We start from the raw sequence: 13165 nt of genomic DNA on the forward strand, positions 1-13165 counted from the left end.
TAGAGCAATTTGATGAATAAGCAACAGGTTTGCATAAGGGCTTTTAGTTTCCTTTGTCAAATAACATGCACGTTTTAGAAGCATGTGCTTCTCTAACATCGAACAAAATCATTGCAGTGCTCAGAAAATGAATACAGGCTGCATGAGAACTCTTAACATTTAGGGGTGTTTATTTCTACATGTTTAATGTATTTAATACAGATGTTATGGTTATGGTTATAGTATTTAACAGACACGTTGTCCAAAGTGACGTACAGAATAGGCTATGAACACTACACTAGTTAAATAACAAATGTGTTTTTCATTAGTTGTGTAACTTTTTTTTTTTTTTGAAGGTACAGGCCGAGTCTTGTTGAAGGAGAGTTATATCACAGAGTGAAAGTGGCCAGATACGTTTTTTTCCTCCCAGGAGAGGTGAAATGGGGCCACTTAGCCTAATCTCCACCTTTCATATGCAGCCTTTATCATATCATTCATATACAGCCCAATTTTTAGTGTTAATATCTCAATTATTGGTTCAAAATTTACTGGGATGAAAAATGGGCTTTGTTAATATTTTTGAATTTCTTCTTAAATATAAAGACAGTCACAGAAACAATTTTGCAAACAACTCAACTAAAATTGCATTGGGACTACGAAGATCCGTGGTTGTGAACAAATGTGATTTCACTGTTGCTCCCAAACGGCTACTCCAGGAATGTCGTTCAGGACAGAGACGGACAAAGATCCATTACATGACTGAAAGAGAGCGACAGAGAACACGGTTTCCATTACATGAGTAACTGTATATAAATAAGCGTGAAATTATTCCAGGATCTACCCTATTGCCAATTAGGCTATTATGTAATATTGGTCCAGGCTTCTTAAGTAAAAGTTATGCAACAATGACAACATGTGCCTGTGAAAACAACGTGATGTTTTCGGGAAGAAGTATGCGGCTGGATTGGCCTCTTGGCCTTTCTCCAAAATGTGGTGCTGCACCAATCTCCTTCCTGTGATTCGCTGCGCTAAAGAAGCAACTAGAAACCCCGCGCTGTATTTTACCACTAGACTAGTGGCTTTACCTGTGACAAGGGGCTTTCGTGCGTAAACGTAATCAAAATCGATACATCCATAGCCTAAATGTAAACAGCTCAGCTTGTTACAGTAACACTGTTTCATCAGGTCATGTGGCATGGCGCAAAGCGATGGAAACGAAGGCAGTGTGGTTTTCCTTTGTTAAAATAAAATATCTCCTTGACCAGCATAAATGAGCAAAGTTGAATTCATCTGAAATTCAGGTTGCAAAACGATGAATAAATAAATCTACTTTTATAAAAACGGCATGCAATTCACAGTTGTTAGATCTGTTACATCCATATTCATATTCCCCTCTTGTTTTATGAAGTAATTTTCATTTTTTGCAATAAAAAAATACTCCAGAAAACACCTTCAATTTATTAACAAAATTAATCAGATTGTGCCCAAAGCTCGTGACCGTGAACCCCTTCAGATACGATAATTATTGTTGTAGGCAAAAAAGAATAAATAAAAATAAACACAAATAAACAACAATTTGTAATGCAGCAATTTGAAACGTTATTCATTCAACACATAGCTAATTTTGCAATGCAGATATTCAAAATAATGGACACAAACAAAAACATCATCGGCTATTTATATTTTCATAATTTAAAGTGGTTGCTTAAACAAAAACTTGCACGCAAACATGTGAACCCCTTTCAGTTTAAAGCCTGTTGCACCTCCTACAATCACCAGCTGCCTTTCAGTCTCTCGTATATCTTACTTTGGGCATTTTATCACAGGCATTCCCAGAACCACATTTTGATCTGAACTAACTTACTTGGCCAGATTTCAGTATGTGAGTCTTGTTTTTACCAGTCTAGGGTTTTTACCAGCAATTCCTTGGTTAGTGTTCAAAAGGAGGCTCTGCGTGAGACAGCCACCCCAACTTTTCCTCAACAGTCTACTATAGTTTCACACCTCTATCAGTCTACAGGTCTCACACCTCCAACACCTCATCTTCTTTTCCTCAACCTTTCACTACAGTCTACTATAGTTTCACACCTCCATCAGTCTACAGGTCTCACACCTCCAACACCTCATCTTCTTTTTACAGTGAGTGTTGTCAGAGTGCTTTGGGTCGTTTTCTTGTTGTATCCATTGTCAGTCCAGCTTCAAAGGACTGTTGATGTTCCATTCATGCATATCTTTATAGGCCACAGTTCACAGTTCCCTTAATTGTGCTGGGGTCATCCAGGTCCAGAAGAGAAAAGGCAGGCCCATATTCTTATTATTATACTCCACTGAGAGAATTCTGTTTTTGTTCAAATTTGGACTCACCTGTCTTATGTCTTGTGGAGAGGGTTTGTCCAGGTGCCCCAAAGTGGAAATGGGCAGCATGGATATTTGTAAGAGCTTAAGAACAGATAATCTTCCTATAGCAAGCCTCCCATCACTGTTGCAGCTAATGTTCTTTACATTGTTAAAGTGTGCAGTGAAAAGTGTGCAAGATGCTATGATTGGACCGGCTCTTATCTGGTTTATTACAGTTTTTCTCAGTCGCTTTGGTGCTATTCTCACATCACTATTAACATTTGCACAGCAGTTAGTGCATTTCTCAAAACAATTAGTGCAAACTGCAAAACCTAGTGGATGACCTGCAAAAGCACGTCACTTGCTCAAAATGGATAGTCCATTCCTCAAAAGCACGTATTCATGTCAATGAAACTGTCAGTGTCATCAAAATGAGAAGTCTTGACACCATCGTTTATGAACAAGATAGTCAAATGGCTTTGTCATGTTTTCATTATGACAGTTTATTCTCTCAGTGTTTTCCCATGCAAAAAAAGGTCAGAACTCGGTGACACTACCTGAACAGGCTCAACACCGCACTATACACTACTTGTACAGCCATTTGAAAACTACAGTAAAGTTACACATTGCTGTAGTTAGGGGAGTAAGTGAGTACAAGACACTGAATACGTACATTTTTACTGTATATATGAAGAGTTCAGATGCAAAACCCTCTAAATCCGTCTGACTACTTTTCTTTTACTGTAAATGAGCATTTACTGTAAATTCAGGCTCCTATAGGTTTTTGCCTATACATCGATATTTCAGACCAGGAAGAGAGTGGTATTTAGTGGGTTTAGAAGTTACAGTAAATTACTTGATTAGCGTATACTATGTGTGGAGAGCATCCCCTCACCATCTTTATCTCATTTTTGACATAGGTGGCATTTAGAGGCTTTTGCATCTGAACCTTTCATATGCTCTTTGCAATTCTACAGCATTGTGACAGAATTTGATAACTAGTTCAACAATTTTGTATGTAATGACTCAAGCAATAAACTGAAGACTATTAGTTTTATAGGGAACGACTATTCAGTATCCATAAGTATAGTTCATTTTGACTGACATGACATAAGCAAATGATAATGTTAAAAAACAGCAGAGAATTGTATGAAAGCAACTGATACATGTCCAAAAGCATTTGCAATTTGTTCAGAGGAAGGAGAATTTGCTACTATGATGTGCACAAATGACTAAATGTTGTGGAGGTTGAACTAATAGTTATGAGAATTTTCATTCTGATCTGCAAAAAGCACCAAAGCGATTGAGAAAAACTGTAAGTGTCTTGGGGATATTTAGAGGGATGTCCATCTGGAGGCAGGGCGAACCCTCACTTATCCTTTTTTTGGGACTGGATGACCCCCATAAATCCTGAGAAATTCATGAATGGACCACTATATATATAGTATACAGTGGCCTAATAGTTTGGAATTGTGCTTACAATGGGTCATGTAACCCCCTCCCCACACACACGCACAGGTACGACCCCCATCCTCTACACACCTACCCTCCCCACACACACACAGGTACGACCCCCTCCCCTACACACTGAAAGTTGTCGGTTCAATTTCCGGCTTCCACCGTTGTTCCCTTGAGCAAGGCACTTAACCCCAAGTTGCTCTGGGGACAATGTGATCCCTTGTAATATAGCTGACATATGTAAGTCACTTTGGTCAAGAAGTGTCTGCTAAATGTAACAACAAACTCACATTTTGCCCATGTAACATTCCAGACCTACATTTGGTTCTGCAGGAGAAGATAGATAGATAGATAGATAGATAGATAGATAGATGGATAGATGGATAGATGGATAGATGGATAGATAGATAGATAGATAGGATACTTTATTGATCCCAAGGGGAAAGATCATGTTTGATTGAAGTCATTGTAAGAGCTGCCGCAGGTTATTGACTGAGGGGCTTCCCATATTTTTATAAAAGTAGATTTATTCCCATATTTTTGCACATGTTGGTCTGAGTTTTATTTATTTTTTTTAACCAACTTTAAGCGATGAAAGTGAATATATCATATTTTTTGTTTGTGTCCATAATTTGTCTGCGTTATATTTATGTTCAATAAGGTTTTTCTAAAAGATAATATAATGACCATATGATGAGTTCACGACCTGCAAGTGGCACAGTACATGAGCATCAGATCTCCTGCACTCACCAAGCACATAGTCCTCATCAGCGGTCTCACAGAAGCCTGAAAGCACAAGTTATTATTGTGAATATATGAAATACTGTATCAGGGTGAAACTTTGAGTGGAAAATTGGGGGATTGAGACCTTTGTGCTCCTTTACAGTTTGAATAATCATGATGATATGGTTATTAGGGGGGGGGGGGGTGGCCATTTTCTTTATTATTGATAAAATATGTATTATATTTTAGACATATGAGCAATATGTTAAATTAGTCCACACATTAATTGCAGGCAGCTGCGAGACTTACTGTAGCCTGGGAACTGGAAGACATAGTCCAACCCAAGGCTCTGTTTGGCTGCAAGCTCTTCAAATTTATCTGCAGCAGAGTCGGGCACTTTTGGGGACCGACCTGGGTGATAAATACAAACTTAAGATTTCCATCAGTTCAGGGGCAGCCATGGCCCACTGGTTAGCACTCTGGACTTGTAACCGGAGGGTTGCCGGTTCGAGCCCCGACCAGTGGGCCGCGGCTGAAGTGCCCTTGAGCAAGGCACCTAACCCCTCACTGCTCCCCGAGCGCCGCCGTTGTAGCAGGCAGCTCACTGCGCCGGGATTAGTGTGTGCTTCACCTCACTGTGTGTTCACTGTGTGCTGTTTGTGTTTCACTAATTCACCGATTGGGTTAAATGCAGAGACCAAATTTCCCTCACGGGATCAAAAAAGTATATATACTTATATATATATATACTTAGTTCCCCCAGTTTCACCATGCAGTAGCGTCACTACAACGCCTCCCATGTGTAATGTGTGAGAAGTGGTTTTAAAGGTACCAGGTACCTACCATATAATTTCATGGAGATCTTTCCTTGCCTTTGATAGTACAATATGGCATAGGAGCTGTGGTCCGTTTCAGCAATCACAATATCAATGTTTTTCTTAGGATTCTTGTCTATGAAACATAACAAGTAAAGGCATTATACTTTTACATTCTTATTTGACTGAATTGTTTGCAGACGCTTTGAATGGACTAAAATTTCTTAAGTGGCCAACAGGTTGTTTACTAACTTGATAGGGCATGGGGTGTGATTGTATTTGTGGGCAACACTAACTTGATAGGGTATGGGGTGTGATTGTATTTGTGGGCAACACTAACTTGGTATGGGGTGTGATTGTATTTGTGGGCAACACTAACTTGATAGGGTATGGGGTGTGATTGTATTTGTGGGCAACACTAACTTGATAGGGTATGGGGTGTGATTGTATTTGCAATACTAACTTGAGAGCAAAAGTCTTCCTTTGGATTTAGTGGTTTGGTACTCTTGCCTGATCTCCCAACACTGCTGGTTACTAAAAATGAAACAAAATGGATGAAGACATATTCCTTTCCCTTCTTGCCAGCATTTGTTGAAATAGATTATTAAAAAATAACAAATAGACTACTACTGACATCCATGTTGAAGTACAGTTTGTTTTGTGAACATTAGAAAATTAGGAGCTATTTAAGGCTACATCAATCACACACACATTAAGTGTTGAATAACAAGTGCCTCTTCTGTGGTAAATACAACCAATTATCCACAAGCCCTTGATGACATGTTTATGTCAAGTTAAGTAAGCTGAATTTCGGTTGTTGCTGCCGCGCAAGACCACAAACTATGTGTCACGTCGGTAAACACATCACCTCAAGCCTGATAGCAATAAAATGTATGGTTAAAATGGATAATAATTTAACTTCAAGACTACTTTTAGTTAGCCATGTAACCCATCTTGGTTTTAAACAAAGACACTATCCCCTCCCCCAATGGAATGCTAATGTGCTGGTTTAAGGCCTATCACTTACACAAGACAAAGGATGCTTCCTTGATATAATGTATCCATGTATCATGAAATGTAAATGTATTCATGTCTGGTATCATTTTGATAGTCTCATTACAAGGATTGTAATGATGTGATTGTGAGAATGTTTGGAACATTCTATAAGTGATATTTCTGATATATAAGATATCTCTCCTCATGCTATTCTGACAAGAATGCATAGGTGTGAAGTGGGTGTGAGTAGGTGTGTCTGATACCAACTGTAGAACCAATCAAGTGGGCTTGTTCTTGGCGCCACTTTGTTCTTTGTTTAAACCATTTAAAAGTAACTAAACTGCAATGTTTGTGAGATCAGATTTTCAAGATTAGAGCATGGAGAACTGAGAGAGAGAGGGTGATCCTACAGAGGCCATGGCCTTGTGCCATGGCCTGGGCTAGGCCTACATAGACCTTTTTTTGTACTCTCTCTGCTTGTAACAGAATAAACCTGATTCCTGAGTTTTTCCTGAAGTTCGCCAGTCTAAGATTAATATTAAGTAATTATTCACCTACAATTACTTTCATGGAGGTTCCACCGAGATAATATACTTTTGTCGCTGATTCTAAGACGCCGCAGTTTTTTTTTTTTTCTTTTTCTCATCGCTCTGGTGACAGCTCCCAAGTTAAGGACGCTTTTTATCTGCATTTCTTCTTTGGTGATGAACGAAGGTGGATCTGTAAATCCGGGCGGTTCCTACTAACCACAGTTTGGAATGGGCGGTAAGATATCGGAAAAGGCATTCTGAGTGAGTAGACATTTTGGCAAAACCGTAACTTAATAGTGGACACAAAATTGTGCTTCCCCGATTTTGGCAATATTTTGGCAAAACCGTAATTTAATAGTGGACATAAATTTGTGCTTCCCCGATTTTGGCAAAACGTCGCACAAGACGAATTAATCCATATTTTGTAAAGCGTCTATATATGTGTTGGATTGAAGTCCAATGGTGCCTCTTTATTGGATATAAGGAGTAAATAGATTAGCGAGTGTGCTAGGCAGCTCAGTATTAAACACGGTGGTTCGTGTGCAATCTATTTTTCGCGGGTTTTAGGGACATCATGTCCTAACAAGCTACGTAGCTTATGCCCCTTTGTGTTTACAGAACATTTTTATTCCTTCACTACCAAAACAGAATATTAGACAGAACTTGGTGCTGCCCTTTTTGTTTTTATCACCAAGAGCGTATGAGCGGCTAGAATCCAAGCTAACACTAGTCTTGTTTTGTTTTTGAGTAGATGTGGTGTTTTGTTTTAGGCTACATCTACACTCAGATGATGAATCCAGGATTTTTGTCGTAATCTTTTTCAAGTGTGCAAACAGCATAAGCTCAAACAGCATAACCTCAAGAGAGCATGGTTAGGCCTCTTTTAAGTACGCCTGAGCTAACTAGCTGCCGCTAGGGGCGTCTAGATGTCTTTGTGAGCTAATATGAGCTAACTGAAAAGGCTTGACTAAACTTCTTTTGTTCTTTTAAGCAGGAAATTCTTCCTGCAGCCCGTTTAAAGTTGTCCTCCAGCTCCATGGAGCTGTGTGTGTCTGTGTGTCCAGTATGAATGAATGCGCGTGTGGGCCGGCCCTGTGTGTGTGAAATTTGTTTATTTCGTTATATGTGTTTGTTTCCATTTTTTGTTTCAAGTCCTTCTTTGTTTTCTTGGGTCAAAAGTTTTCACACCTTTTGCTATCTTATCTCACTGCCTTTGTTCTAGCAGCACTGTATTCTATAACCAACCCCCCAGCTTCTCCCCCATGGACACAAAAGGAACTTCACTGGGGAGATATGAACCTAAGAGGAGTGATAATGGGAAACCATTGTTGATTTCAACCATTTTCTTTCTTTCATTTGAGGGACATCTTTTGGGTTTAACATGTTAAGACATATTTTTTTTTTTATTTTTGCTTGTATGCCAATGGGAAATGTTTGCTACATGTTTACGCCTTGTTTGATGTGGGCAAATGTTCAATTGAATGGATTCATACCCACAACTTGAGTTTCTTTCTGTTTGAAATTACCTTTTATTTGTTTTTAGTTTGTATTTTTTTGTTATAGTTAAGAAACTATAAAAAGGGGGAGATAGATGGTATTGACTTGAAATACCATCTAAGTTTATTGGTTTTATTGCTCAAATGGTCATTTTTTAAATGCCTACTGTTTTGTTTTACTGACCCTCACTTCTAATGCAAAATCTCTTTAAAAGACATGCAGGGGTACCCTACCCACGTGAGTCTGTGGATTATTTTTCTTTTAAACATCTAAACTTAACCAAAGTTTATTTATTTTCTTTATATTGGCCTTTTGCCAATAGATGCAAATGTGTAGTCTCTGTTTGGAGATAAATAGCCCTGCTATGTTAGAAGACCCATGCTGTAGGTGTGACTGTCTCCAATTGAGAAACTGAATACATTAGCATACTGTTGTTGACTTGTGAATCTGCATTCACGAGACACTGTTTGACTCTGTTTACACTCATGCTAATGTCTCCCAAGTTGTTGTGAATCCACTCTTCAGAATCTCTTTCATGCCAGAAGGGACAAAGGGAGGTGTGACATGCCTTTGTCTTCGACTACCACTAAGCAAACATATCAGAAGATCCTTTCAAGATGGCGAATGGCTCCACCAACCAGGCTCAGCTACCACGCCAGAGCAGCAGCCGTGGAGACCAGGCCATGCCACTGGACGAGCTTGATGGACCAGACAACTCTGCCCTGGGCTCAGGTACAGCCAGCAGCAGCGGTCGGGGCTAGGCCATGTCATGAGACGAAACTGGACGAGGCTCAGGAACCACAGGTCCAACGGAACCAGTGGCAGAAGCAACTGCCATGACTCTGGAAGCAACAAAACTGGACTGACTGAAAGCAACGAAAGGGGGTGCCGAAAGCAGCCTCGCACTCCGCATCATCAAAGACACTCATGGCCCATTGTTCATGGACTGTTTGGACTGACACAAGGGTGCACGCCGAACGCGGCCTGCATGCACACCCTTTGCACTCGTATACACTTACACTGAAACAATGCAGACACATTCAAGTTTCATAAGAGGACCCTTCTTCAACGGAAGAGAAACGCAAGAAAGGATGTATGCTGAACGCTGCTTTCCTTGCTCACGCACACACTTACATTGATTATGGACTGATTATGGACTTTATAAAAAAAACAACAAAAAAAAAAATTGTAAAATTGTTCAAGAAGGCTCATGTTATGGAATCTTATTTTAAACTTCAAGTCATTCAGACTTGAAAAGGGGGAATTGATAGCAATAAAATGTATGGTTAAAATGGATAATAATTTAACTTCAAGACTACTTTTAGTTAGCCATGTAACCCATCTTGGTTTTAAACAAAGACACTATCCCCTCCCCCAATGGAATGCTAATGTGCTGGTTTAAGGCCTATCACTTACACAAGACAAAGGATGCTTCCTTGATATAATGTATCCATGTATCATGAAATGTAAATGTATTCATGTCTGGTATCATTTTGATAGTCTCATTACAAGGATTGTAATGATGTGATTGTGAGAATGTTTGGAACATTCTATAAGTGATATTTCTGATATATAAGATATCTCTCCTCATGCTATTCTGACAAGAATGCATAGGTGTGAAGTGGGTGTGAGTAGGTGTGTCTGATACCAACTGTAGAACCAATCAAGTGGGCTTGTTCTTGGCGCCACTTTGTTCTTTGTTTAAACCATTTAAAAGTAACTAAACTGCAATGTTTGTGAGATCAGATTTTCAAGATTAGAGCATGGAGAACTGAGAGAGAGAGGGTGATCCTACAGAGGCCATGGCCTTGTGCCATGGCCTGGGCTAGGCCTACATAGACCTTTTTTTGTACTCTCTCTGCTTGTAACAGAATAAACCTGATTCCTGAGTTTTTCCTGAAGTTCGCCAGTCTAAGATTAATATTAAGTAATTATTCACCTACAATTACTTTCAAGCCCAAGCAGGAACTCTGCACTCCACTCTTTAACCATGAGGATGGGACTGCATGTTTTTCAGAGACCTTTTAGGTCTATGAAACTGCATGTTTATTTCACACAGGATAAACAACAGATGGGCTGGTCGGCAACTTGTTTTCATTTCAAATGTGCAAAGGCCGTGTCATTGCATTTAGGACACAAAAACAATGCCTACTGGCCTCGGTCTAAAATACTCGGTTTCATTTATCTTCACATTGATTTAAAACATAAAACCGACATGTGCGCTTGTGTTGGGGAGACCGGGGCTGGTTGGAACACTTTTCACTCTCGGTTATATTTCTCCGTCTTACAATGCGTTGAAATGGTCAAATTGTGATTAACTGAAAGCTTGGGATCTCAGCTACAAAATGTATACATTCAATGTCAACAAATGATCCCTTGTTTTGAGTTATTTATGATTAAAGTGGTGTTGTGCACGTGTTCCAACCTGCCCCATGCACGGGGTTGGTTGGCACATGTAGTCGGGGTTGGTTGGAACACCTATGTTATAGTCCTTTGCAGTACTCCTTTTGCTTTTGTTTGAAGTGCTCATCTATATCACTACCTGTAGGGCTTTGCTGATTTCTTTTCTGTGTGTTTTTCTTCAGTAGGGCCCACTGTCAAGACCAATTTGGTCCCTACCGATTTTTTTTTACTTCAAATGTTTAAAAATGTCTGAAATGCTTCCAAATGTAAAACTATGTTCAGTAATTACAATAACAATGTTAAAATAAAGATTGATGATGTTTTTATGTGTAAAATACAAAGTTTATAGATTTGTCACAAAATAGCCATAGAGAATGTATGTGCCAACCAACCCCAAAATCAGTGTGCCAACCTGCCCCGCCCACATTAGGTCAAACTTTTTTGCACCAATGCTGTTAGCCTGCTAATATCAGTCACCTCAGGTTTTTAAACTTCATTTTTAATTATAGATGAGTCCCCTAGCAATCAATTATAATGAATATTTTTTATATATCCCTAACTATTACCCTTCTAGGATGTATTTAGTGGGAGGTGCATATTCTAAGTTTTGACACTACAAAATCAAAAAGTTGTTCTCACCTAAAGGGTTAATGACCTGGAGACCAGTTACATACGTGAGTTTACTCTACTCAATAAGGCCGTCAGTTTAGTGTTGGAATTTTGTTGCAGCTCCCTCTAGTAGCCTGGATATTAACAGTGTCTCAACCTGCCCTTGTTCCAACCAGCCCCGGTCTCCCCTTCTGCATGCACAAACCTCCCTCAACTGGCAGGGAATTATTCAAGGAAGGTAAAGGTAAACTCCTGCCTTGCCTGTATGACAATTACATCTTTATTTCAAAATCAATACATTTACATTGGGAAGATACTTGTATTCAGGCTGCTTTTAAGGTAGATTAAAGTCCCACCACTGGAGAGTAAGGAGAACCCACATTGTAGATAGATAGATAGCCTACTTTATTGATCCACAAGGGGATCATGTTAGGGTGACCAGACGTCCTCTTTTGCCCGGACATGTCTTCTTTTTGAAACCTAAAAATGTGTCCGGGCGGAATTTCGAAGTCGTCCGGGATTTTGTTTATTTTAGCCTCAAACGTGTTTAGGCTACAGCGAATTTGCATTGCTCTCTCTTTCATTCATGTTTCATTCATGGATAGCCTATATCTATGTCTTTCATTCACATAGGCTACTAGTCATGCCCTCCCCCTACAGTTCGCTTTGCATTGAGTGGAAAGCGTAGGGTGTTGAGCCTGACCTTAGCTACCGTCATTGGTCGATAGTAATCTCAAACATTTAATTGGTCAGTCAGTCACGTCACCTCAATAGCGCAAACTTCCTTGTTCACTGACGAATTAAAACGTTAATTTCGTTTTTGTCTCGGTCGATATCAACATAAAGCTGAGTGCCTAACCTGCAAAGCAGGCACTTACATGTCGGTCGCAAATAAAGGTGCCAACGACCGACCTACAGGTAGGCTACACAATATTCAGCAAAGCATCGAACGGCAGCGAGGGGTGAGAGCTCATCAGCAAAAGTGACAGAGTTTTTCAACCTTTTAACATTACGTCTCCTAAAACATTTTGATGGCACATCAAATCATAACCATAGACTGTAAAAAATATAACATGACGAACACTTCTGCCATTGTCTGAGCGGCCTTCTCTGGACGATTGCCGACCTAGCAACTTTCTAGCTTTGGGTAGGAAACTGCACTTTGGTAGCCTAGAAATCTCTAGACGCACCCTAGCGGCGGCAAATTAATTTGCTCAGCCTGTACATTTCAATGATATAGGATGGCCCGCCAGGCTAGCACTTTGGTTATCCCTTTAAACTGCCTTTAATACTGTTTTTAGAGAATAATCACACTTCACAGTTTTACCAAACAAGGCCCAACACAGGCCCCCCCTGGTGGTGAACTCATATACTCACAGTTTCCTGAAGGTGCTCACCAACATGGGAGCATCGAAGGTGGTGGGTGGTGTCAGGGATATGGTGGTGCTCTCCACCTTAAAACCGTTCTCTAGGAGGAAGGGGCATTTGGAGGCAGCGCTAATCAAGTACCATTTCCCCGCCATCTGGGGAACAGAGATGATCCGAGCGCTACAGAGCAGCTGAGCAGACAGAGCAGAGGGAATGTGCAACAGCACACAGATGTTGGATGCTAAAGCAAAACTGTACCTGGTCCAGGTCGAGGTTGGGTGCTGCGGTGATCTTGTCGATGGTGTTCTCCGTCTGTGTGCGCTCGGTTCTCCTGCCTTGGGTTCTGGAGGCCCCAAGTGTGTTCGGTTCTCCAAGCACTGTCAGCATGGCTATACAAATCCATACGTGCTGCATCCTGCCCTTCTTCACTCTAGAACAATACTTACAATC

The 13165-nt window shown here is 40.2% G+C and overlaps 1 protein-coding gene across 1 annotated transcript; it reads right to left on the reverse strand.

Moving 5' to 3' along the window:
• Window positions 1–323: 323 nt before the first annotated feature.
• On the reverse strand, window positions 324–13118 carry c8g (complement component 8, gamma polypeptide). The gene is made up of 7 exons (XM_076290111.1): window positions 12974–13118; window positions 12725–12870; window positions 5776–5846; window positions 5341–5448; window positions 4807–4908; window positions 4525–4560; window positions 324–738 (listed from the first exon to the last, which is right to left on the reverse strand). Exons 1-7 carry the CDS (start codon window positions 13100–13102, stop codon window positions 731–733), a joined length of 600 nt encoding a protein of 199 aa, XP_076146226.1. The 5' UTR covers window positions 13103–13118; the 3' UTR covers window positions 324–730.
• Window positions 13119–13165: the final 47 nt, after the last annotated feature.

Source organism: Alosa pseudoharengus, unplaced genomic scaffold, assembly GCF_046254945.1.
Source record: "Alosa pseudoharengus isolate Yale_2024_CS ecotype anadromous, Long Island Sound unplaced genomic scaffold, YU_APseudo_1.1 YU_APseudo_1.1_scf_18, whole genome shotgun sequence".
In the NCBI taxonomy this organism is placed as follows: Eukaryota; Metazoa; Chordata; class Actinopteri; order Clupeiformes; family Clupeidae; genus Alosa; species Alosa pseudoharengus.

Bases quoted from the DNA above. Each gene is read 5' to 3' on its own strand.
- c8g (XM_076290111.1), bottom strand. From the start codon at position 13,102: ATGCTGACAGTGCTTGGAGAACCGAACACACTTGGGGCCTCCAGAACC. The intron at 12,871-12,973 runs GTACAGTTTTGC...TCTGTTCCCCAG, and splicing joins CCAACCTCGACCTGGACCAG to ATGGCGGGGAAATGGTACTT. The intron at 4,909-5,340 runs GTAGGTACCTGG...TTTATCACCCAG, and splicing joins GATCTCCATGAAATTATATG to GTCGGTCCCCAAAAGTGCCC.